At 36.0% G+C, this 27,956-nt stretch overlaps 2 protein-coding genes across 4 annotated transcripts in view; one reads left to right on the forward strand and one right to left on the reverse strand.

Annotated features, from left to right (window-relative positions):
• Window positions 1–562: 562 nt before the first annotated feature.
• Window positions 563–5,420, reverse strand: ccl25a (chemokine (C-C motif) ligand 25a). The gene is made up of 5 exons (XM_084410180.1): window positions 5,374–5,420; window positions 4,810–4,891; window positions 3,752–3,869; window positions 2,902–3,013; window positions 563–1,663 (listed from the first exon to the last, which is right to left on the reverse strand). Exons 2-5 carry the CDS (start codon window positions 4,871–4,873, stop codon window positions 1,649–1,651), a joined length of 309 nt encoding a protein of 102 aa, XP_084266306.1. The 5' UTR covers window positions 4,874–4,891; window positions 5,374–5,420; the 3' UTR covers window positions 563–1,648.
• A 14,654-nt stretch (window positions 5,421–20,074) lies between these two features.
• The window catches only part of ranbp3b (RAN binding protein 3b), a 36,001-nt gene continuing 28,119 nt past the window's right edge, over window positions 20,075–27,956 (forward strand). For 2 of the 3 annotated variants that reach the window (XM_084410953.1, XM_084410954.1), the window contains exons 1-2: window positions 20,085–20,144; window positions 24,182–24,237. In XM_084410953.1, coding sequence (XP_084267079.1) covers window positions 20,123–20,144; window positions 24,182–24,237 — 78 coding nt within the window. In that variant the 5' untranslated portion in view covers window positions 20,085–20,122. Of the gene's footprint in view, window positions 20,145–24,181; window positions 24,238–27,956 lie in introns of all 3 variants that reach the window. The other variant, XM_084410952.1, reaches the window with a different exon arrangement.

Consider the following 27,956-nt stretch of genomic DNA (forward strand, 5'->3'; position numbering starts at 1 on the left):
GTGAATTCAGGTTGATTGGGACCCTGTAAAAAAGTGTCCCAAACACCCTAAATTCACCCCTACATATAAAAGTAACATCCGATACCGTCACTGTTCCGCCATGTAAAAGTTGACCTTTAGAAAGCAAATTTAACAATCTGTTTCACAAGATCCATAAACTATAATTCTCTGGCTTTTTATTGACCGACCCTGTTATATTGCACAACGGGTCTTTTGTTTCGCGGGAAAGTGAAAGTAGGTTACAACACAATTAAAACTATTTCATGAGTTCTGAAATGGATTATCACTGTCATTACTGTCTGTCATGTGTCTAGTCTTTAAGAAGTGAATCTCAAAACATGTCAGATTTTAGTTAGTCTGCAATCAAAATTCAGAGATCTTTCTACGAACCAAATTCTCTTAAGATCAACTGATCTACATTAATATTATAGCTCTATACTCCTTAGTTTGACAACTATTACTCATTTGTGTCTTCTAAGGGATTTTAGGAGAACCATCTGATGCTTAAGTTAAACTGTTATCAACATGCATCATGTAAAGAAAGGATAAATCCAGTTATTTTAGAACATTTTATTTTTCATATTATGAGCAAAAATCTGCAGTGTAAAGAATATTTGATCAGGAACACAAAGAGCTCGTGACATTGCATCACGTCCTCTATAAAGATACTTTCTCACTGGATCGAGTGTTAAAGTGAACATTAAATGTGAAAAACAGTAGCTCCACTTAAATAATAAACTCTACTAAACATATAAAACCTCACTGAAATACACAGAGTAAAGAAACTGAGATTTACGAAAATAAATGAGATCTATGAACATTCATTTTATCAATAGGCTAACTATGAAATAATCACTTAAGCTTATTGCATCAAAGCACAATAACAAATCATAATTTACAATGCATTATAATACCGTACAAACTCCAAAAATCACTTGTCGGTGCTTCAGCTGTATAATAAACTCATAAGGAAATAGAAGGGTTATCTGTGTTGCTTGCAAAACATTCCCACCCACATTTATGGCTAATTATTGTCTAATATTTTATCACACTGACTGTTTATCATAGAAACTGTGGGGCAAAAAGCGGTCAGTCAAAGTGTGCAAAGTGAAAGTTCATGATACTACGACCCTGTACAATTAAGCTCTGTTTCTAAAACCTAGTAAGCTTGCCTACATAGCAAGCATCATATACATACATACATTGCGAAAGGAATTCAAATATACTTTATGGTTATTCGATTATTGTATTGTTAGCTTAGCAGCATGCAATGCCGAATTGTAAGTCTCCTGTGCGGTTTACATGAGGAGCACTAACTGAGCGCAGATTGAGTTGCTTCCTATGCACTTAGAAGTAGACATCAAGGCAGCTCACAAGGTTTTGTAAGAGAGCCTGGAAGTGAGGGTTACAGCAGCTTGTGGAAAAGGGGAAACAATGGCCATCTCCCATTCTGAGCGTGAAACCAGCAGTCCGTCAGTGAAGCGACAAAGGTCTGGAAACAGGAAACACCACCTGATGCCACAGGAAGTACTGAAAACACCAGTCAATCCATGCTGAAATATGCGCTCGGAGAGCCGGAGCTCAAAGAAAGAATGTGATTGGCCGAGACACTCGGGCAGCTTTCCCTCTGGTCCTCTGGCTTGTTTGTTTAGCCCCTTGGATTCTGTATAATCAAAAGAAAAATAATTCATTACATTTCAAACATATTCCTTTGACAAAGTTAATCTTTTATAATTATTATGGATGCCATTTTTATGACTGGGCTACATGGAATTTTTGTACATTTAAGGCAAGACACCACATGAATAGGGAAAAACTTTGAACCGATTGATAGATATCAACGTGCATTCCCTAGTTGATTAACTCTTTACCCGCCATTGATGGAATTTTCCATTTTCTATGAGACAGCACTTCCCTGTCATTGACAGAATTTTCCGGCTTTTCTTAGACAACTCTTCTCTGCCAATGACGGAATTTTCCATCTTTTATGAGTCACTTCCCCGCCATTGATGGAATTTTCCGGCTTTTCTGAGACGCTTCCCCGCCATTGATGGAATTTTCCGGCTTTTCTGAGACGCTTCCCCGCCATTGATGGAATTTTCCATTTTCTGCTTTCTCCATTTCCCAATAATGCTTTTTTAAGTTAAACTTATACACATGCATGAAGGTAGAATGAAACTTTTTTTCTATTTTTTTTCTATTTACATAGGCTCTCTTCTTTCTTTTGATATATTGCATGTTCAGATATTCCTACAACAAAATATTATGAGGGCCATGAAAGTTTTGTGAAAATTATCAAAAATCCTGACGCTGGCTGACAACTTTTTAAATAAATGTTGGCGGGGAAAGAGTTAATCACAGTACATTAAGACAAATGATGCATTATCTAATTAAATATGCCCTAATTTGCATGCATTTACATAAAATTAATAATTTATTACAACATAAATAAAAAAAAATACTGTAAGGAAGGACTTTTTTTTCACTATATTTTTAAGAAATAAAATATATAAATCAGGCAAATGATGAACAACACCCTCACAATATAAAAAGCTTTCAAATATAGATAGGAATAAAACTGTAAAGTTTAGTGCATGTAGGCTACAGTAAAGTGCTTCTGACGTGGAGATTTGTACTGATGCAAATAAAGTGTAACAAAATAATAATACATAAATGTACATTTTGGATGTTTGTTACATGTTATGGACATGTTATGCAAGCAAAATAGCTCAAAATTTACCAGCGAATTTTTTTTTCCTGTAGTGTCTTGCCTTAAAAATATTCAAATAAAATGTTTTTTTTTTCACTCTGCAGGAGTATTAAAGTCAATAGGTGATTACAAATGCTAAGGAAAATAAAACAGAAATTGTGATCTGCTATACATATACATTTTATACACACCTTCTTCTTCATAGGTGAGAATGGTTCCAGACTGTCCACCCTCTGCATGATTTCCTTGACCCATTTCTCTCTGGGATCAGCGCAGAACACACGGCCGTGTCTCAGTGTGAAGCTGCAGGGAGAACATTGCATCAAACATCATTAACCATGAGGTCAGATGTAGACAGAGAGTCACATAAGAGTCCAAATTGGATAAGTGCATTTTCTTGCAGCACACCTCTGAGTGTCTCGTGTCTCTCAAGTCATGATTTCACAGACGTTCAAACATTTTATGCACACACTTCCCATATGGAAAAGATTAAAACTCAAGATTTATATATTTTCTACCTGAAACGTGTTATTTATGTAAGGGATCATGTAGAACGAGGCGGTTGTTATAGCGAATGCAACCCGTCCCCGACAGGTTGATCAGAGCGGAGGGATCTTGAATCAGCCTGAAGGGATTTGTTTGTATTCGCTATAACAACCGCCTCGCTCTACATTATCCCGCTTATTACATGGCTACCTACCAAATAAATCAATAATTTGACACAAAATATTGATTTAAAAAGGAGTTTATTGATTTAAAAACTATTGTATTCCTTCCGCTAAAGAAAATAGTCCGTTCCGTCTCTACGGTTAGAATCCTGCGTCCATAGCAACGCTCTGTTTTTCGTGGCAACGGTGTGTTATACCAGAGACTATTTATAGGCCTAAAAGGACTTTGGTTATACTTAGCAGCGGACTGTTATCAAGAAATAACAGACCGCATTCTACGTTAGAATTCAACCAAGCCATGTAATAAGAAGTGATAAATGGGCATAAAAGGGTCTTTGTACACAGTCTAAAAAGTCATATATATGTTGCTTACACAATAGCAGGGATGTTGCAGCCTCCGTCCTGCTGTTGTTTTCTGTAGCTGGTCACTCTGTTCCTCATGGACGGTTTAACTTTTTTAGCATACCGCAGGCAGCAGTCCTCATACGAGCCTACAGACAGAGATACACAACATATCAGAACTAATTTACAGTCCTTTAAAGATGGATGATTTAGTGAATGTGTAACTGTCTCATAAAACTATAAATGTCACTATATAATTATCATGTAAGTACGATCTCCCGGATGATTGCTAGCTTAAGTTTTTAAGTACAATCAACTTGGATTTTTAAGTCATTTCAACTTAAATTACATTAAACTGACTTAAATGTGTTGACTCTTGTATAGCTTATAAAAAAGTTGAATTGCTTAACTTATTTTGATTGAGTCAAAGCCATGTAAAAACACGTTATCATAACTTTTTGATCATATCATTTTTTTTACAGTGTAAATAATTATTCAAAATATGCACAGCAAAGAAAACACAAATGTTTAGTAACCATGAGATGTATATCACCAGAACTTAATTTGTATTATTTCTTTTATATTTCTTAAATTATTATTTGCTTTTATTTTACTAATCAGGAGTGGAACAACAGGAGTAATATAATCATTTAGTTGTTGTTTCCAAAAAGACACATTATATATGCAATATCACTAAAACTTATATGACAATTATGCTAAAAACAGCATAAACATGACAAAAAACAGACTTTACATTGCATGAGTGATTTTAATTAACATTTAAAATCATGCATTTTAACATTGATTGCTGCACCATTAAATAAGATGTTTGTTTGTTTTTTTTAGAATGAATTTGAAAAGGCAAAATTACTATTGGAGTTTGAAATTCATTTATTTGTTGTTGTTCTGAATCTCATAAGTGCACACTAAAGATGATGCAATAACAAATAAAGCATAATGCAATGCGTTCCCAGTATGTTTTCTTAAACTTTGTACATTGCAACCTCAAAAAGTAACCCGATTATTTAAAACACAAGCTTAACAGCTTCACTTATCATCATCATCATCATCATCACTTGTGGCATTTACCTTGAGCCAGTGTGAGGTAGAGGAAGCCCAGGAGGACGACGAAGAACAAGACGCTGAACCGCATGATATCCCAGTGTCTCTACTGTACAATGAGACAAAAATTCACAACCTGATAGTGCTTATACGAGAAACCTTATCAGCGGCAGAGGCCGGCTTTTCCCAACACACTTATCCTTATTCCTCCAGCCTTGACCCTTGGACATCATTAACATATTTAGAGTGAACATAAAAAAGCTTTTAAACTTACGACAGATGCTGTAAAATCATCACCTCTGAATACAACAAGCAACGATTCATAAACTTTACGGGTTGCATATAAGAAAAAACAAAAACTGAATGCAACCTACACATTAATGTTAATTTAGCTTTAGTAAATCATTAATGAATATGGACCAGTGTTACAACGCAGTAAAATCAAGTCAAATTTGCCAGTTAACCCACCATACAGGTGAAAGTTTGCATTTCAAAGAGAAAAATCCTCTATATCTTCAAAGGAGTTTAGATTTTCAAAGCATTGCTGTTAAACATTATGGTTGCTGTAAAATGATGTTGCTGTCGGCTCACCTTGTTTGTGAAGAGAGGAGAAAAGCAGTTTCTTCCCAGGATTGTGCACGTTTCCCATCTGCATCGACTTATATCGGGCCCAACCCTGATACCTGAGCCAGGTAGAGCCACATCCCTCACAAGGAAACCACAGGGAATTATGAGATCAACTTACTTGCATTTTTGGGTTGAAAACCACAGTTACTGATTTGTCTAGGATTTTGGATTTATTTCCTAATACTTCCTTATTTGTGGCTAACCACCATATCGGTGGGTTTCCCTCTCATATAATCTTTGTTGGTCATCAGTGCTTGCAAAAATTGTAATATGTAAACACTACATGCAGGAAATGGGCTTTAGATGTTACGAGCTGATAGGAGTACTGTGACTTTCCTTTAGCCATGATATTAAACCACAAGTTTGGAATTATTAAGATTTATTTGAATGTTTTTTGAAATAAGTCTCTTCTGCTCACCAAGACTGAATTGATTTGATCGAAAATATTACTAAAATTTAAAAGTTCACTTAGGGCGAGTCCGAATCCACTTTTCGTTTAACGACGGGAAAAATGGTCTAAAAGGGTTGTCCCTATTCTCTTAATGAGTAATGGGTGTGTTTTGGGATTTAAGTGCGTTAAACTAATCAGAGTCTTATCTCCCATTCCCAATGCCAGTTGCGCTCACACCATGGCGGATTCGCTATTTACATGACGGAATTTGATCGTGGAAAGACCGAACGCGTCTCCAGAGCCAAACGGATCTGCTCGTGCGCGAGGTAAAAGTGCGCAAGCAGAACATCTACGGGTCGAGCCGGATTCACCATATCTTTATGTACACAATAATAATCTTTTACATTGTAATCCTTTTATTTTATATATATATTTGGCATGTTTGTGTGCTGATGTGCGTCCATGTTTGTTTAATAAGCAGAGTGCACGCGCATTGTGGACCCGCCTATAGGCGCACATTACTAACGCGTTCTTTAAATAACTATATAGCGCCATTGACTTTAGTCCAGGTTTCAGTAGGTCAATGGCTCAGTCTATTTCTGTTGCCTCAAAATAGCAACGCGCCAACAATGCGCCAGAACACACCTCGTTTTCAGACCAGCACGCCCATGGGCGCACAAATGGGCGCAAATGCATTTGCTATTTAAACAATGTGGCGCAGGACGTGAAAATGATAACTGCGTCGGGCTGAAACTAGCAAAACACACTTGCGTCGCGCTTGGCACTGCATTGCGCCGGGTGTAAGATAGGGCCCTTTATGTGTCCACTTCTGTTTTTGTTGAAAGTAGTTTTTGCAGCCAAATGCATTTGGATAAATGCGTCTGGTAAATGTATTAATAAATGTAAAATGTAATTAAACCATGAACTGCATACATTCAGTTTTCATTGTTTTGATTAATAATGAAAAAGACTGTTACGGTAGTGGCGGTCAAGATAAAAAATGACAGTAAATGTGGTTGTTCATGCATGATTTTCTGATCCTTCAAGAGCCAATTTATAAAAAAATTTATGAAGATCTTTCAGTTCTTGCCTTGTGTTAGGTATTCGAAAAAAATCTGAAACACAAGCCATCAAGGTGAAAATTCAGGCCTTGCAGCGTTTTTGAGGAAATGTGAGCCAAACGCAGGGGTGTTTAAACTTGACTTGTGTTGAATGAGACTTCTAACATTTTGCAATTATACAAAAAGCGAGTGACAGGAGAAGTTCATCAAATGTCGACCTCTGAAGAGACACAAACATGCTTCAGCTTAAAAGCACAGATGTTCCTGCATCTCATGTTTCCTAAAAACCTTTTAGAGTGGCATTTTGCATTCTGACTGTCAGGTTGCTGTTATGTAAGCTTTAATTCTGTTTTTCTAAGCCTTGACTTCACACACCACGATATATAACTTGAACAGGGAACTTGTAAAGGAGTTCTAATGAAATTCATAGCATGTGCAAATTCTACAGCTGAGACTCACTCCAACTTTATAAGATTCTCAAACTGACTTGATTTGTTTTACAATGCAATCAAAATTAAACTGTCTGGAGTAATGTTACGGTAAAAAAAAAAAAAATCTAAATATCAAATAAGAGTGGAATGAAATCGTGGTCGAGAAGTTGGCCTGTGATCTCAAGACTGTGAAATATGACAACTCTTTCTGCTTAAAAGTCACAATTATGCTTTTTTCTGTGGTGAAAACAAGCGTCCATAAAAAAATAAATAAAACACTGCTATGAATATGCAGTGGAAATCGTTGTGCACAACTCGTTTCGTAAATGCTGGAATGATACAGGGTTAGTCGGGGTAAGATGTCGCCCGGGGTAAGATTATATGATCTCATTTAAGTTTTTTGTGTCTGTTTGTTAAAGAGGGATTTGTGGAAAAATTTTTTTTTGGATACAGTGTATTTTTCAAATAAAAAGATCAAATTAGACCCTTGGGGTAAGATGGGCCACCAGAAATGGCACAGAAGTCTGGCATGTTACTAGTGTTGTTATTTTGTATTTGAATAATTATTGCAATTAATGGAGTTATTATTCAGTATTTCCATGAATTTTGTACATTTCAGACATCTTCCCTTTCATTAAAACCGATGGGTTAGTTGAGTGAAATTATTCAATTTGCAATGTTGTAAAGGCCTTGGTGCTGTAACACTGGGTGAACTCAAATAACAAAAAGAAGAGCTGGATCCAAATGCAGTTTTATAGTTTATAACAAAACCACAGTGACCAGAGAACCTGGGAACAGAATGAGCATCACCAAACGTACATCCAACAAACTACATTTCCCATAATCCTTTGCCCAGACTAATCAGACATCACCACATTCACCTGTAGGCCTATGTCATTACCTTGTTTAGCTCATCCCATATAAGCCTGGTTTTCAAATTCACTCCCGGCGAAGTCTTGTTTAGTGTTTATACTGCAATTCTGAGTGTGTTTGTGTCCTGGGGCCCGTTCTTCGTACGTCGCTAACTCACTTAGCTGGATTTGATTGTTGGTGATTTGGCATGATCTTGGATTGTTTGGTTCTTCAACGCTCATCCTGGACTTGCTGTCATAGCAACATGTGCGCAAACTTAAACCTGCTCAGGAGCAGGCTTATTTCATGGTAACAGGATTAGATCCCGGCTTCATAAGCGAAGCTGATACGGGAAGTCCAGCGCAGCGCGATAGTGCACTTTATTTCTGAGAATTTTTTTTTTTTTCGTGATTCGTGAGATTGTCGTTTTTTGTCACTTTTATGTTTAAAAAACAGTTTTAGTGTTTTTTTTTTTTTTGGTGGCATTTCCAAGCCACTTAAGACCCAATGTTGTAGGCTAAAGATTTTTTTTTTTTTATGCTATCATAATTTATGAAGATCATACAATCATGACCATGCCGATTACAGATATGTTACTCAGGCTTCACTAACGTGATTATTTAGTAGTAGTAGGCTATACTGCATTTTTTCATAGGTGATTATGACATGTTCCTGCCTGCAGACAGGTCTTTTATGACCCCATTCCCTGACCCAAACCAGTTACAATGCAGCTCCAGGACAAGGGCACACAATGAAATGAACTTTGGCTAACTAAAGGGAAGATTTCAGTGTCTGAAAAGTCTGAGGGTTGCACACCTGACAGGGCCTGTGACATTGTTGCATGTGCCATATTACACAACATTGCCAAAAAAAAAAAAACACTTTTCATGAAATGTTTAATAAAAGACAAATATGCTTAGTTCCTTGAGTTTTATTTCAATTGTTCTTTGTAAAGAAAAGCCAGTGGTCAAGTGCCTGCAACAAGTGATATTAGACACATGCCTCATGCAACAAATAAAAAGGAAAAGTTGGCTATACACTGCCCACCTTATATTGCAGCCATAAAGCATACAAGTATAAATTAAGTAAAGTTATTTATGCACTTGCAGGTAGGCTAGTTCCTCCATATGACAGTTATCTGAGAGGGTTTATTCACTGTCCAGTGCAATGGAAACAAATGGACATTACAAAGTCTTATACTTTCTTTAGAAAATGTCCACTTTCTGCACATATTTCAGCCACCACGTTCTTGGGAACAGATACAAGTGTTGGTGTATTATGTAAAAGTGCACAAAAGAGGAACACACAATGTCATTACAATGAACTACACTGGGGAAAAATGTGATCAATAACTCATGGCAAAATAAAAAGTTTATCAGTTTTCACTTTCACAAGTCAAAGCAATTCATCATTACTCAAGATTTAACAGATGAAATGACTATATGGCCTTAATTTAATGCAGCAACAAACAGTGTAGGCTACTAAGATCTTTTCTTTTGTTTTTTTCTCAGCCTTTTTCTTGGTTGCTTTTATAATCAGACAACCATTTGTTTAACAGTGCCTTTTATAAAAGAGACTATAATATAACTAAACATTACCATTATGTAGAATATTTTTGTACTTCACTTTTATTTGTTCCCATGTTCTAGTGTGGTGACTCTGACATTACAATGACAATGACAACAAAGTAATTATGCAATTATTAAAATACAAAAATATAGGCTAATAAGTGATAAAAACATCTAACATGGCCACATCTAACGGATTTAAATTGTCAGCTACTTTTTGCCAGCCCTTTCTCCTGGCTTTTGCAGACTTTGAGGTGTTCCCTGGCGTTTTGATTAAACATTAAAATTCCTAATAAACTTCGACTATTAGTTATTGCTCTGCTGAGGAGAAAAACTGTGCGCGCTCTTTGGCCACGCTGAGCAGCCAATAGCAGCGTTGCTGGTCAATGTTTCTACTATCGATCGATAGCCTACATATCCCCTTTTAAACCAGCGCATGAACGCGCAGTTATCTCAGATAACTCAATCCAGCGATACTAATCATAAACAACAGGTGTGTTCGAAGAACCCAATTAGCCGGATCATGATTAGCACGATGATATCATCTTGGATGTCTCATTTGATCTCGGATATTTTAAGCAACGTACGAAGAACGGGCCCCAGATTTTAATAATTAATATACACAGTGCTGATTATAGCCCACAAACTATAAATATACACTGTGAGCAATACAATTGTTGTGCTGTTACTTTCAGATTGTACAGAGGTGCGTATATATGATTAAGGCATTTGACATTTGGCCTGTATTGTGCCAAAAATAACATCAGTGCGATGAAACATAAGCGACTCCATAGGATTAAAAAAAAAAAGTCAAAAGGACGAACTGGAGCGTTTACTTCCCAAGCTGGTCTCTATCTCATGTTGTATCATGTTCTGACAGCGTTTTGCATCATATTTCAAACTCTTCTGTCACCAGAACATTAAATCATGTGTTCTAATGTGTTGCACCTTTGGGCCCTTGTTTCCACTTCAGTCGTCCTGAGACGCCAGAGCTCCGATGTGGGAATGTGGGACCATGTGATAGCGTCGGTCACTGTTTATGATATCTCACTCTCTTCAGAGTTGATCCATAGCAAGAGCTGAATCCTTTTACTTTCGACAGAGTTTGTTTGTTTCTCACGATATGTGATGCTCTCTTTTTGTTTCTCTCTTTTTTTTTAAGGGTTAGTCATGCTATTTTGCCTTTAATGACAAGACCAACAACATGGTGAGAATGATAGGCAAATGGGACTGTGCCTGTTTCTAAAATGTATGCTGCTATACTTTCTAAGCTTTTACACACACTGTAAAAAGTGAACAGTTGGACCAACTTAAAAAAATTACTTCAGTTGGTAACACCTAAAGAAATTAAGTTTACTCAACTTAAATTATCACGTTTTATCGTGAAAAACGTTATAATTTAAGTTGAGAAAACTTAATTTCTTTAGGTGTTACCAATTGAAGTAATTTTTTTAAGTTGATCCAACTGTTCACTTTTTACAGTGCATACTATTTGTATATATATATTATATATATATATATATATATTTCGTTTTTTCATACTATTTGTATATATATATTATATATATATATATATATATATATATCGTTTTTCACGATAAAACGTGATAATTTAAGTATTTTTTTTAAGTTGATCCAACTGTTCACTTTTTACAGTTCATTCATTCATTCATCATTTATATATATACTTCTCTTCCTTTGAAACCGAATAACTGATTTCTTGTTGCAATCGTTGTATCAATGGGAAGAGAATTACAAGTGCCAAGTGCCCAACCAAAGGGATAACTAATCGCCATAATGGTGACTAAAAACATTTTAGGAAAATCAATTTATGAAGTCAACTTATGTGATGTTCTCTCAAATTTTTCAGTTGTATTAAAATGTCAACATTTAAGATGACTTTGGGAATACAAACAGAGAAAAATAACTGCAGAAGTGGAGGAAATGAGTGAAAAGTCCATTAAGATTCTCCCCGCCTCAAAAACCACACTCAAACCAATCAATTAATCTGAACTTGGGTTTTCTTAGTAAACAAAGCATAGTATGTGAATAGTGCAGATTACTAGATTTTTACAATTCAGTTAAGACATTAAGTAAAGTTAACTAAAGAGTGTTAGTTAGAATCACTGTTGGATTTTACAGTGATACCCACCCCAAAAAAATAGTGATCAACTATTGTTTGCTAAAGGATTTGTTTCTTAAAGTTCATAAGAAAACAGGCTCATTATCAAAAAAATTCCCATTTGTCTGAACTCTGACGTTTAGCTGGCATAACAACAGTGAAGAGAGAGTGAAAGAGAAAAAGTGTTGGCATCTGGATCTTTCTTTTCCCGTAAGAGATCGTCAGAGCACCATCTTGATAGATTAATGGCACTGATAGCAAAGAGATATTTTTTACAAATAAAGACCTCCAGAAATTGATGGTCTGCCGCCAACCGTCCGTACTTGTTTCTTTTGTACCTGAAAAAACAAATAATACACATTGTCCTCTGCAAACCATAACAATCGTTCCCATGCTGTACCAACTTCACTGCGCTGAGGTCATTTTCGGAGAGTTTTTAGGAGAGAATATAGATGTCATCAATCATGAGCGGATCAGATTGGCCCCGGGCAGATGAAGACCTCAAAGCGCCTCAATCATCACTGCACAAATTCAGCCATGATCTTCAGTCTCTCATAAACACTTACAATTATACCGCGTCTCCTGGAGACTGAGAGATGAACGAAAAGAGATTCACATTGCCTGAAGGAAAGATCAAATCATCCGAGCTGCTCTCAGAATTCATTTTATCTCTCTATACTCTTACTGAATGACAACTATTGACTCGTGTTTTTATATCGACAGAATTAGGAGAAAAGTTTACACTGGCAGTCCAAAATTTGGAATAATGAAATCATTTCTAATTGTCAAATGAGTCAAAAGAAGTCACTTTACCCTCAAAATGAGTCTTATATGAATCTCTCTGAACTTCTAAACGTGCACCTGAGCTGATATATATATATATATGTGTCAAATATCTGGCTGAAAACCACAGATGTGTGCATATAGTGTACTTGTGACATTAATGTCTTTCGATGTCTCACTTATGGTATTTTGTTACATAAGCAACTCAGATCCACCATACGAAGCCTGAAAGGCAGGAACAAGTATCTCACATGGGAAAATAATCAATCATCTGTTAGATAATACAATGAAGCCTTCGTTTAAATATCTGGCCTGAAATGAGGTTGCAAAAGACAGGAATGTACCGTGGTATTCTTACATACCATATTCACTGCCTGGCCAAAAAAAATAAAAATGCTGTTTAAACAGGCAAATGCTTAAGAGTCTATGATTGGAACATTATTATTATGTTTCTATGTTATATGTTTGGCAACAGTTCTTATAACGCTAATTGATGGAGTGTGTAGCTTTTCATTACTTAAAGGAGAACTCCGGTCAATTTTAACATTGAGCTCATTTTTTTGTACATTTGGAGTGCTGTCAGTACAGAGAACAACGACAAAAATCGGTGTTGCCTACAACGTGTTATCCTCGTTTCAAAATTTGCACCCTGTTGACTTCAATGGGGCAAGTTTTAAACCTGCTTTTAGCCTCTTAACATCCTTGATGTGTCATTACAAGTGCACAGGTCATGTGAGTGATTCCTTCGGAGTGAACGCGGGTGAATCTGACTGCAGTAGATGTGAAAGAAATAAATAAAAAATGCACATACCTGTGTTTACATCCTGTTTTCGGTCGAAGTCCACAGTAATCGATTGTCGAGTTCACGCGCATAGGTACCTAGATCACGCGCGTGAACTCGACAATCGACTACTAAACATCATTTTTATTAATATCTTTCACATCTACTGCAGTCAGATTCACCCGCGTTCACTCCGAAGGAATCACTCACATGACCTGTGCACTTGTAATGACACATCAAGGATGTTAAGAGGCTAAAAGCAGGTTTAAAACTTGCCCCATTGAAGTCAACAGGGTGCAAATTTTAAAAAGAGGATAACACGGTGTAGGCAACACCGATTTTTGTCGTTGTTCTCTGTACTGACACACTCTAAAAACTGCTGGGTTGTGTTAACCCAATTTTGGGTCAAATATGGTCTCACCCAACGTTGGGTTAAAAATTCAATTTAAAAATGGACAAACCCAGCCGTTGGTTTACATTTTTAATGTAACCAATGCAATTTGTCCATTTTTAAATTGCATTTTTGTCCATTTTTGATTTTGTCCAAAATGCAATTTGTCCATTTTTAAATTGCATTTTTTAACCCAACGTTGGGTGAGACCATATTTGACCCAAAATTGGGTTAACACAACCCAGCAGTTTTTAGAGTGCAGCACTCCAAATGTACAAAAAAATGAGCTCAATGTTAAAATTGACCGGAGTTCTCCTTTACACAACCATGTATGAAGACACATCATGATCATATTCCAGGATGAGAATGTTAAAGGAGTGGTTGATTATGATTTCACTTTTCTAACTTTAGTTAGTGTGTAATGTTGCTGTTTGAGCATAAACAGCTTCTGCAAAGTTATGACGCTCAATGTTCAAAGCAAAGGGAGATATTTGCTTTTAAAGAAATTGTTTTTTAAGGACTACAACAAACGGCTGGTAGAGACTACACCACATTCCTCCCGGGTTAGTGACATCACCAACCCTAGAATTTACATAAACCCCGCCCCCGGAACACGATTTATAGATTATCCAGACAGAGTATGCTAATCAATGACTAGAAGATAACTACACATAAGCTACATAAATTCACCAAATAACCATTCAGAAATGTTGTCTACATGTTGTCACTTCTTCTTGAGTCTCTCCATCTTTCTGACTCCGGTTTGAACATAAAAGGCTAAAAGTTCTTGAAATTTTCAGTGCATGTCTCTATGAGGTAATCGAAGCTGCTAAGGACACAAGCTGGTGTAGCTCCGCCCCCTGTGCCGGGAGCAGCAGCTCATTTGCATTTAAAGAGACAGACACAAAACCAGTACGTTTTTGCTCATATAGCAACTTTAACATGCTAAAATATCCAACGCATTCTCATCCTAGGGCGTCATACACTGACGCTTTTGACATTTCGTCTACATCCAACGCACATGGCACCCTTTAGCGTCAATATGACACGCACAGAGCTTTGTTCGGTTATGGGTAGGTTTAGTTCTGGGGTAGGGTTAGGGTTAGACCGCTAGGAGGCGCCTTCTGGCCCATATCTATCTGCGTCTCATATTGACGCTAAAGGGTGCCATGTGCGTTCGATGTAGACGAAATGTCAAAAGCGTCAGTATATGACGCCTTGGGATGAGAACGGGCTGAAATATCTGTGGGGTATTTTGAGCAAAAACGTCACATACCGACTCTGGGGACATCAGAGACTTATTTTACATCTTGTGAAAAGGGCATTATACTACCCCTTTAAGATTCATCAGGATCAAACTGTGAAAGAATGGTTGTGAGGAGCATGAAGAATCGTTTTCACACATGAATCGGCTCCTCTGAGTCCAGATCTTAAATGCACTGAAAGTCTTTGGGATGTGCTGGAGGAGACTTTACAGAGTGCTGGACTCTTGCATTGACAATACAAGATCTTGACCAAAAATTGATGCACCAATTCTTCATGCTCCCTCCCAACCATTCTTTCACTACTTGAGCCTGATGAATCTTGACATTGTCATCCTGGAAAATGATCATGATGTGTCTTTAAGAAATGAAAAGCTACGCACTCCATCAATTAGGGTTAGAAGAACTGTTTCCAAACATATAACATGATAGAAACATAATAATTGTGTTTTTTTTTTTTTTTTGGGCCGGGCAGTGTGTATTTGTATAAAACAAGGAAATAAATGATGTTTTTTTTTTTTTGAGTCTGGAGATCCCCTGTATCATTTCACACAAGCTATCAATGGTGAAAGTGTTACTCTACATGTACTCTACACAATTGACAAGGTATTTATTAGCCATTACATAAGCCACGTTGTTGCTGGATGCTGGCCCTAGTATTATGACTATGCTGCGTATGGACCATGGTTAAGTTAGAGCATAAATATTTGGAGGCATGACCATTTAACAATGTATATGGTTCAGCTTAAGTTGTTCCACTCTTAGATGTACAGGTAGTAGACCAGCTCTTATAAACTCCTCCCTGCTTTTAATAGGTACCGAATAACATTGTTTTGCAGCACTTTTGGAGTTTCACAGTCAACCCAGAAAACCATGCAGAGTCTACATGGCATTGAATCAGAGTTAATACCAATCATTCTTTACAGAGAAATCAAAAAGCGTTGTCTTGCGATATAAAAACTTCAACTTACAGACACATTTGGCTAAAACCTTGGCTACAATGGACTCGCCTATAAGTGATTGATCCAATGTTAAACCCAAATATGTGACACTTGATCTGGATACAATTTCAGACCCATTACACATCACCTTTAAAGTATTTAATTTTGCCAACTTCCTTTTTGTACCAAACAGCATTGATTCAGTCTTGCCCAGATGCATAGAGAGCTTATTGTCTACTAGCCACTGGTTGACAGACTCAAGCTCAATGCCAAGAGTATTTTCAATGTCTTTTTCATTACAACCTGGGACAAGTAAAGCAGAATCATCAGCATATAATAGCAACTTGCATCGTACCGCAAGCTGATACGTCATTTATATATACTAAAAATAACAGGGGCCCCAGGATCGAACCTTGGGGCACCCCGCATGTTATACTCTGTGGATCAGAGAGCATCACAGACTTGAGTCCTATCTATCATGATGAACCAGCACGTCAAATCTAATCTTGAATAATCTGAGATCCTTTTGTTTATGTGTGGTCTTAATAAGGGACTGGATATCACTTCTGGGACTTCATATCACATCTGATACACATAAAAAAATAAATAAAAAAAAAAAGGTTCCAAAAGAGTTTTTATTTTCAGTGATGTCATAGAGGAACCATGTTTGTTCTGCCAGGCAACAGTTCTTAAAGGACTATTTTAAAGGTTAATTATGCTCAAAACACATTTCGAAAAGTGTCAACAATAAGCCTGACAGTGAGAAACTTGAATCAGCTGCTCATGTTTCACTTTAAGCCTGAATGAGCCTGTGAGATATTGTTCATTGACAGTTCATAACTGTGCCACTGGCTCATGTAATAAATACGCTACACACACGGAACGGGTTTATAATGGTCAAATACACGAACAAATCCATCTTTATACTTTTTTTGTGTACTAAATATTTGGAATACAATGAAAATGAAAAACACCCGTTTATACACACGATGCCCTTTAATTTACCTGTTTTCCCTTTCATAGAGGAATATAAATCTTTCAATCAAGAGATTATAACTTTTTCACTATATAATCACTCACATTTATCTTCGTCTGTCGGGAGGTCTGGTTGCAAGTGGTTGCATGGGTTTTGCCTGAGGGCTGTTTATACGCATTTTGAAAGAATATAAAACATTCTCCTTTCATTTATAGAAATACTGGAGCTTAATAAAAGGGAGCAGTTGCTTGCTTTTTAATAGAGTTTTATGCAATGGTCAGTCTCATTTGAGAAACATGATTAGTTGTTGAGTATGAGAACTTGTAGTACTTGAGACCATTTTTTGAAGGTCTTGGTCTTGTCTCGGATTTCAAGACCACAACTGCGAGGATATCACTATCACTATTGCCATTGTCTGATTTATTTGTTAACATCATTGTGATTGGATATAACCACTTCTTGCAATCAGAAACTCATTTCTAATTTGCTTTCTTTTGTTACTGAAGTGCCGGGGCAGAAATCAATGAGGAATTGTGGCAAAGACGTCACCAAAAATGTATACGTATTCAAGATATGAAGGCCTACTTGTATAAAATCTTGGTTTTTGTTTTACATTATATGATCATAATTAAGCAAGAGAGCTTTTTTCACAAATATGAGCACGACTGCAAATGTGATATTGAGTTTATACAAATGCTCAATAAACACTTTTTTATGCAGAGCTGTAATTTGATGCACCTCTGCAACACAAAGATGAATTTTGTTGTTATTGATTACAGTGTTTTATTATTCTAATTGTATAGCCTATTGATTATATGTTTATAGCAATGTAAAAACATACTGTATGTTGTCATTGATCATGTTTTTACATTGCTTTAACTCAGCAAAATAAGTTATGCAATTTTCAACTTTTTAAAAAAAAAAGTCAGATTAATGTAATTTAAGTTGAAATGACTTAAACATCCAAGTTGATTGAACTTAAAAAATGATTTATTTTTTTACAGTGTATTGATTATATAAGACATTTCTCCGGCAGTAAATGTGGATCTTTTAGATTAGGTCTCGGTTTAAGGTGGTCTTGATTAACACTAATCAGAACTTTCCAGTTACTCTTACTGGGACTCAGGACTGAACCTGAAACAGTGCAGCTTATTGCATATTTTATGGAAAAAATAGATTTCATATAATTAAAAATTATACTTACTTTAAGTCTAAATACAAGGTGAAGTTCAGGCCAACCATCAAGTCCATCTCATCCAAACTACAGCCTTGACCAACTTGGCCATCTAGTGGTCACTGATTACAAAACACATAGGAATAAAAATAATACAGAAATACATTGGAATAAAAAAAAAATTGTTTAATGAAATATATAAATTATAGGCTATGTTCATAATATAAAAATGTATCATTTTATTTAGGATGTATATATATATACAGTACCAGTCAAAAGTTTGGAAACATTACTATTTTTAATGTTTTTGAAAGAAGTCTCTTATGCTCATCAAGCCTGCAGTTAAAAAAAAAAAAAAAAAAAAAAAAAAAAAACCCGGTAATATTATGAAATATTATTACAATTTAAAATAATGGTTCTCTTTTTAATATACTTTAAAATCTAATTTATTTTTGTGATGCAAAGCTGAATTTTCATCAGCAAGTACTCCAGTCTTTGGTGTCTTATGATCCTTCAGAAATCATTCTAATATGCTGATTTATGATCAATGTTGGAAACAGTTGTGCTGCTTAATATTTTTTTATAACCTGAGATACTTTTTTCAGGATTATTTGATGAATAAAAAGTTAAAAAGAACTGTATTTATTTAGAATAGAAATCTTTTGTAACAATATACACTACCGTTCAAAAGTTTGGGAACAATAACTATTTTTTTTTAAAGAAATTAGTACTTTAATTCAACAAGGATGCGTTAAATTGATAAAAGGTGATGGTAACGATTTATATTGGTAGAAATGTTTTTATTTTGAATAAATGCTGTTTTTATGAATAAATGCTGTTAACGTTTTACTCATCAATGAATCCTGAAAAAAGTATTCCAAAAATATATATTAAACAGCACAACTGTTTCCATAATTGATAATAACTGAGTATCAAATCATCATATTAGAATGATTTCTGAAGGATCATAAGACACCAAAGACTGGAGTACTTGCTGATGAAAATTCAGCTTTGCATCACAAAAATAAATTACATTTTAAAATATATTAAAAAACAGAACCATTATTTTAAATTGTAATAATATTTCATAATATTACTGTTTTTTTTTTTTTTTTTTTTTTTTTTTTTTTACTGCAGGCTTGATGAGCATAAGAGACTTCTTTCAAAAACATTAAAAATAGTAATGTTTCCAAACTTTTGACTGGTACTGTATATATATATATATATATATATATATATTAATTTTAACAGTCGATTAGCAATATTCATTATTATATTATTACTTAATATTAAGGGGTGAAAAACAGGAATAAACATAATTTAGCCTGCAACAAATAATATAATAAATAATTAGGCCTTGTAATATGTTAACATTAGATAATCGTTTAATATAATTCATTATTTTTTGTTAGACATCAGCAACGAGACAAAGGAAAAATATTTACAAATAGAAAGAATGTGGTGATTTTTAACAAAAAATAATAATAATTAGGCATTGTCATATGTTAACATAAGATAATATATTTATAATAGTAATTAATAGGCTATATTGTTAGTAGATGCAATGATACATAAAGGGAAATAATTATCATAGCCTATATTAAAATAATATAGGCCTAGTGGTTAATATCTAGATGTCATAATAATAATTATTGCAGCATGTAACATAAGATAATCGTTTTTACAAGAAAATTTGTTTTTCTTTCTACAGGCAATAAGAAAATGATTTACAAACAGTAAAACCATATCTGCTATTACAGAGATTATTTACTGGATATTATAATAATATTAACATTATAGAGCATTATTTACCTTACAATATTTGTTAAAAGTCTACATAGACAATACTAATACATAATATTGTAAAATTCCATACAAAATGACTAATATTCAAATGTAAATGCATTTCAAGTGCAGCCGCTCTGTGAAATAAAGCGCACTAGTGCCGCGGTGCATTGTGGGTGTGCACGGAGAAGTAAAATGGCGGACTTGGCGAACGAAGGTAGGCAACCGTGTGAATCCGCAAAATGAGCAAAATAAAGCAAATAAACCGCCACCATGAGCCGTACACACCATAATAGTGTTGATTAGAGTTCCACGTGGGTTTTTGGTGCGTTCTGTGCGCATTAGCTGCTCTGAGTGGGAGTGTGTGTGGATGTTTAGCTCAAGTTAGCCGATGAGTGTGTTAGCTTCGCGGGCTAAACAGCGCACTGACAGAACTGTGTGTGTATGGTAGTTAGTGTGTTGTGTAGCTAACAGACGAACCCCCGGCCTCTCGCTGTGTTTCTCTTTTTGATTTTTAGGCGGGTGGAAACGCACGCGCCTCACCCCGATGCTCACGCGTGCAACGCATACGCGTGCACGCTCTAAAATTATGAAAACATGTATTCATGCATTGCATAATAATAAAGGTTTAATGAATGACGCTTTTTTATGTGCACGTGATTTATATATATATATATATATATATATATAAATCATATTTAGTATAAAGAAATGTGGCATACATGTCCCCATTTATCTAACTAAAATGCATTGTGCATAATTATGGCATATTTTTAAGCTGACACTATTAGTATGCATTTAGCTTGCAACGTGTTGTTCTGTTCTAATCGTGCTTTGTACGTCTGTCCCCGTTTGTTAAGTGATAATTAATTCTTTATCCTCCTTTGAGACAGTCCAAATTCAGAAACGAAAGCAAATGTCTGGTGGGTGGGGTAGTGAGTTGCGCATCTCGTGGTTTGTTTAAATCTGTTTAAATCTGAATGCACAATCATTTTTGGACGTTATTCTGATAAATGCATCGATTATTAGTCGGAAAGCAGAGTCTGGAGCAAGTGGCGGTGGTTCGTTCACGGTCAAGCCGCCTGTCGGTGCTGCTCATGCGGCCAGTGGCGTTACCGGGGTCCGCTGTCTGTGCTAATGCAGGCCCGCCCACCCTTCTCCTGCCCCGGGGTGAAATGCAACCCCATGCACACATGATTTAGCCCTCTAATGTCCTCCAGCACAGCAGCCATGAGTGGTGAGATCACCCTTCGGTGGATTCCTCACCCCTTGACCTAATTACAGTGATGTGCATGGGTTTATCACAGGGCTGAATGAGCCACCCAGAAGACTATGTGATGTGTTTTGGGAAAGGCAGCTGTTTACAGATGCACCACGTGTGTTTAGATATACTGCTCACGTTTGTGGTTTGCATATCATCTTCGACAGGCCTTATACTCTTCCTTACAAATATATTTGATTTATTACCCTCCAGTTGTGTTGCTGTCAACGTGCTGTAGCTAAAAATATCAGACAGTGTCAGCCTGATCATGTGTCTCTCTGTTTATTTACGAAGCATGACGATCATTTTAAAGCCCTTTGAATGAGCCAGAAGTGTCTGGGGTTTTATTGGTTGGCTTGAAATGAGATAAGATATAAGATAACACTTTGACAACACTAGTTAGAGACTGTTTGGCTCGCTGTTTCTGGTTACTATAACTCCAGATGATCAGATCACCCAGAGGCAAGAACATACTACAGGTTGCGGTTCAAAAAAGTGATTGATTGATAAGACTTTTTCAATGCAATGGACAACATTAACATATTTACTTTTATGCATTTTGCAGATGCTTTTTTCCAAAGTCACTTACATTGCAGTGAAGGTATACATTTGTATTAAGCCATGGAATCACTGGGAATCAAACCCATAACCTTGGAATTCACTTAAAGCAACGCCAAAGATTATTTTGTACCTAAAAATAATGTTTCCAAAATTGTGTCAGTGGTTCATCAACTCGTAACAGGGTGAACGGCACTTCTGCATTCGCTTTGCTTCCCTCTATCCACTATAACCGCACTATGCAAGTTTGCCAGATCGGGAAGGGGATCTGTAGTTCGAATGAGACATAAGAAACTTGCTTTACGGCAAGCGTTACAATGGCCGATAGGTGGAGCCTATATATAAAAAAAAAAAACGTTTCTGATGTCGCAATACGTCATACTTTCATAAAACCATGCAATATACTCAACCTTGTCTGTGGACATTGTTATTTCCAAAGCTGGAATAAACAAATAGCGTGCGTGCGACGGTAGGCTAAGTTGTTTACGACAGCGGTAATGGACAATTCCGCTTCCAACCTGTAGGGGGACCGAAGAGGAAAAGTGCTTTGGTGTTGCTTTAAATAATGAGTAATTGCTTATTTTAATCAGCCATATCTCAAACATATAACGATCATATTAGCATCTGGTGACTCTTGCAATCATCACTTCAAAGCGGTATGACAGATCAAACTAACTTAACATAATGAAATGTTGGTTTTCTGCTCCATAAATACATTGTTTTTCTTTCATCGTGTTTTTAATGTTTATGACTTAAGATTGGATGATATCACTGTGAAAATACCACAGTACTTTCTTGATTAATAAATGTGCTTAATAGATTAAATGTGATATAATAGGTTAATAAGTGTTGCTGTTGAACATTGCTGCCTTTTGTTATATTGCTGTTTTTTGTTGTTGCAAGAACAATAAGCTACTGGAGGCCGTATGTTGCAGTTAGTGGCCGAAAAACTTTAAATCCTTCATTTTAAAATATGCTGTGCTATATCCAGTTGCCCACTGTGTCATTTTCATATAGTTTGCACTGTGTGCTGTATGTAAAATTAGCATTACCTTGTCTTTATTAAAAAAAAAAAAAAAAGGATTACCAGTGCGCACGAAATTACCAGATTACTGAGTGCCCTGTTACAGTGTTTACTTCCTTTTTATTCACATATTCATATATTTTTAAACAATTACTTTATTTGTGAAAAATTACTGTAATAGGATTGCAGATTCAAGAAGTTGCCATCTAAAGTATAAGCATGTTTAACTTAAGGATTTGTTTTCTAATTTATTTATAATTGATTAAATATTGATTAAAATAAATATAAAGTATATATATCTTAGAGAGCAGGGTGGCCGATGGCCGATATATATCCATCTATAGCGCTATCTATATATCTATATCTCCATCTCCATCTATATCTCCATCTATATCTCCATCTATATCTCCATCTATATCTCCATCTATATCTAAATATCCAGCTCCATCTATATATCCATCTAAATATCTATATCTCCATCTATATCTCCATCTATATATATAGCTCTATCTAAATATCCAGCTCTATATATATCCATCTAAATATCCATCCATCTATAGCTCCATCTATAGCTCCATCTATAGCTCCAGCTCTATCTATAGCTCTGTCTATATATCCTTTAGCGGTGGCACGGTTCGGTTCGTATCAGGGTCACGGTTTTCGGTTCTGTACGGTTCTTGATGTTATTTTTTTCTTTTAATCTTTAACACTCCAAAAATGTTAATTATGCAAAAATGCAATTAATTATCTAATTATTAATTGAGCGGTCACCGTGAGGAAACTTTCAATGGCCCTGGAGGTCCATCCATCTGGAGAGCTACGTGGGCTGCTATATCTCCCATCTATATCTCCATCTATATCTCCATCTATATATACACGCACAACACAAATGCCTCAAACCCCCTTAACCATGATATAATCTGTAACAAACAGCATCAAGTGGTTTATTGATAAAGCTCTGTTTATTTTTTTTTTGTTACTTTTAACATTAAATGGCTAACTATAACTTATAATTGACCTATAGTGGGCATGGTTAAGTCTGATGTCAATGCCATTGATCTCAAATTGGCTTTGAGTGTTTTGTCAAAAAGCGCTTGTGTAGTTAAACTCAGATGTTACATCAAGAACAACATTTGCTTTGGATGCCATTGGTCCGTCAGTTTGTTTCATGGCCAATCCTCAAATAAACCATTTTAGGAAAATGACCTATTTTGTGAAATGTGAATGATTATCTTGCATGACTTTGGATATTTTTGTGTGATGTTGGGAAACTTGGATCGATCTGAAATGTAACATTGGTACATCACAGCTGACCTGTTTAAATGGAATTTTGGCTTGAAACTAAACTTTTTCTGGGAGATATCATAGATTTCCGACTAATTTTCTTTCTGTCTGTTTTGTTTTTTAACAGAGAAACCTGCCATAGCTCCTCCAGTGTTTGTATTTCAGAAGGACAAAGCACAGAAGGTTGGTTTGCTCTAATTCTTGCTCTGAAAGCAGTTTCATGTATACACAAACAGTCTTTTCAACCACACAGTATCATCAATTTCTGTGTTACAAATGCTCATTATCACAGAAGTACTGGAATAAAGTTTAGGTAACACTTTATTTTACAGTGTCCTTGTTGCATATCTTACATGTACTTACCATTGTAATAACAGTAAATTATGCATAATTGCATGCAACTAACCCTCAACCAAAACCTTAATCCCACCGTATCCCTATATTAAGTACACGTAGTTAATTATTACTCAGTACTTAAATGTATAATTACACTGTAATACTGACACTTTAAAATAAAGTGTAACCAAATAAAGTGTAACCAAAGTTTATAGTTCGGATATAAACACTGATGTCTACGGAAGTGATCAAAACAGAGTAAATCGCCTTTTGAACGTAACTTGGCGATTCAAATAGGCCTAATGATTGAATATTACATTGTTACGACAAGTGACTGTTAAATGTATTTGTCATTGATTCATTCTAAGGGCTGCACAATATATCGAAAAATTATCGTTATCGCGATAAGTGTATGCGGATATCCGTATCGCAGAGAGCTGCGATAAATAGCATTTATTTTATGTGCCAAGCATTTGTGTGATGCATAGGTTGTAGGGCTGCACGATTTGGGGAAAATGTCATATTGCGATAATAGAGGTCAATATTGCGATTGCGATATAATAAACAAATGGTTTCATGAGTCAACTTGCTTGGTTCTCAAGGAAAATAAATGAATACACAGATTAGTGATAATCTGCCTAAAGAAAAAAGTTCTTTAGTCAAGAGCAGTGAGTGTTTTTCTCTGTTCCCTTTGTTCTTTGATTAACTTTAGCGACAGATATAAGTAGTGGCTACTGTGTACTGTCCCTTTAAGAGCAGCCGCTGCTGACAGAGACGCGGATCTCACACGCGCCTCATTCTCTCACGAGTCACAACTCTTCACGTTCATCATAAGACTACTCTTATGTTATGAAGATACTCGACAAAAAGACATTTTGGCATAATTGTGTGTGTTATTGTTCGTTCAAGCTCGAAAGAGAACTGTATTCTGGCATGCTGTTTTGTGCACACGCACGATATTAGCGCAAGTCTTTCTGTGTGTCACAGTCAGGACATTCACAGGCAGCGCGTTCATTTTGGCATACATGTGTGTTGTTCGTTCTACCGTGAAAGAGAACTTATACTGGCGCGCGTCTATCTGTGGGTCGTGTGTGTGTGTGTGTCAGGAGGACATTCACTGACAGCGCGTTCTTTTTTTGTCTTATAATAAGAGCGGGATCATGTAACACTATAGCCAAAGGATGCCAAAAATTTACAGATGCTGCGTTAACAGCGCTAATTTGTTTATTTAATATAAAATCGCAGTATTTTGCGTCATATAATCGCGTAGGCTTGACATCGCGATTGCGATACGATTAATCGTGCAGCACTAATAGGTTGTTTATCCAAATTTGACCAATCAGTATAGCATAACCCTAACCAGTAGGTGCTATTATGCTATTGGCTAGATCGGGCCCAAAGGGGAACCTAGTGGCTCAGAGCAGAGAGTGGAAAATTTAAACTAATGGCGGGAGTAGAGACAAGTGAGAAAAATGACAACAGCGAAGAACCTGTGGCTAAAGAGAACTGTACGTCTGAAATATGGCAATATTTTGACTTCAATAGAGAAGACGTGTCATAAATGCAGGTACTGTGTAAGGGGCTGTTCACATATCGCGTCTAAAAACGCATGGAAATCGCGGGCGCGCTGCTATCTCCTTCTCTCCACAAGCGCTGGCGTCTGTCGTTGCTATGTAGGGCTGAAACGATTAGTCGACATTAAAAAATTGTCGACAAAATATCTTGTTGTCGAGTAGTCGTTTGATCTCACGTGACCTAATGTAAGGGCCTGCAATATCGCGATTTGACCGCTACGGCGCTGTAGCGCTAGAGTGTAATGCAGCCGTTACAAATGCTATTGGGGTAGAAGAAAACACAGCGCGAATTATGACGGAGTGCAAACGAATCCGAACTAGCAAGGTGTGTGAAAGTTTCACAAAACTTCAAACCAAGAATGCTGTCGTGTGCAATACATGCAAGGCGGAACTTGCTTTTCACGGGAGCACAACATGCATGTTAAAGCACTTAAAGAGGAAATAAGGGGAGCCGGTGAGAGGTGAATGTTCTCCAGCTGGAGCTAAATAACTAGCAGTAAATCTCTTTATTAGAGAATGCAATACTACTAATAATAATAGCAATAATATTAACAATAATAATATAATTACAGTAATGTGATGATTTATTTTTGCATAGACTAAAGCTTGATCGAGCTTAGGAGTCGGGGCTGTTTTTATTATTGTAACACTATTAGGTATTACGGTCTTATCACTTTCCTGTATTTTGTTCCATATTCATGAAGACTTACAAAAGGAGATGTTATGAAGAATATCATGTCAGTTACTTTTTCATACTGTAAATTAAAAGGTGAATGAGAATGTCTCTGTCAGCTCAACTGTCATGTCAATTTTTATTTTATTTTATTCTTATAATAATTGTTTGCAGATTAAGTTTGTCTGTAATGCAGCTAATTAATTTTTGTTTATTTTTTTTTTCTATTGAAAGAGAACAGAATATATATAAAAAAAATGCTTAGAGAGCATTTGTGTGTGATTTGAGTTGGACAGAAATCTGAAAACTTAAAGAGAATGACCTGTTTAGTTGCTCAAAGTTCATTAAAACAACCATTTCAAAAGCTGAAGTGATTTTCTTTTTTTTATATTATAGTTTCAATATGTATAACTCAGTGTTTTAACTAATTGAAAAAGCTGAATAATCGTTCCAAACTTACTGATTAGTCGGCAAAATAATCGACGATTAGTCGATTAATCGTTCTAATAATCGTTAGATTAATCGATTATCAAAATAATCGTTTGTTGCAGCCCTATTGCTATGCAACCATGACCTGCGTGAGCTTTCGGAATTCTGAAAAGTTGAGATGTTCGTCACGGCATAGGCGGGCCTGGAAAAATGTGCTTCCATTTTGAGCACGCTTGCCGCGCGCCTGCATTTGAAATAACGAATTTGCACGCGCAAAAAACGCGATATGTGAACATAAGTGACGGTGTGTCGTGCCGAAAAATTTTGGCCACGTCGAGAGGAAACTAATCTCCTCTCGTCATCTGGAACGCAACCTCAGGAAGCTATATGAAGACTTCAAAAAGTGTAAGCCCAAATCTACCAAAGCTGCTAATGAAATGCCAAGACAACCATTAATCAAAGTGTTGCATGTGTAACGTTAACTCCTTATGAAAAAGCTGAGATATTCTTCTGAAGATTGGCCTACCTGTTTATTTTAGCATGATCCTTACATATATAAATGATAAAAAAAACGTAATAAAAACAGCATTTCTCTAGGGAAATGTTATATCGCAAGAAATATCGTTATCGCAATACTCAACAACAATATCGCATATCGCATATTTTCCCAGTATCGTCCAGCCCTAATTTATTCGTTCAAGAGATTTGTTAAAAAAAAAAACTGATTCATCTTGTAATGAAACAAGTTAATTCTTTGAGTAAGTCACTGATTCATTCATTCAAACCATTTTTTTTATATATGTAATTTATTCAGATTTTGAGATTAATGTTATTTTGTTTAGTTTGTCTGTTCAGAACCGTGAAATCTATTTGAAAAATAGATTGTGGTT

This window comes from Rutilus rutilus (assembly GCF_951802725.1).
Source record: "Rutilus rutilus genome assembly, chromosome: 6".
Classification (NCBI taxonomy): Eukaryota; Metazoa; Chordata; class Actinopteri; order Cypriniformes; family Leuciscidae; genus Rutilus; species Rutilus rutilus.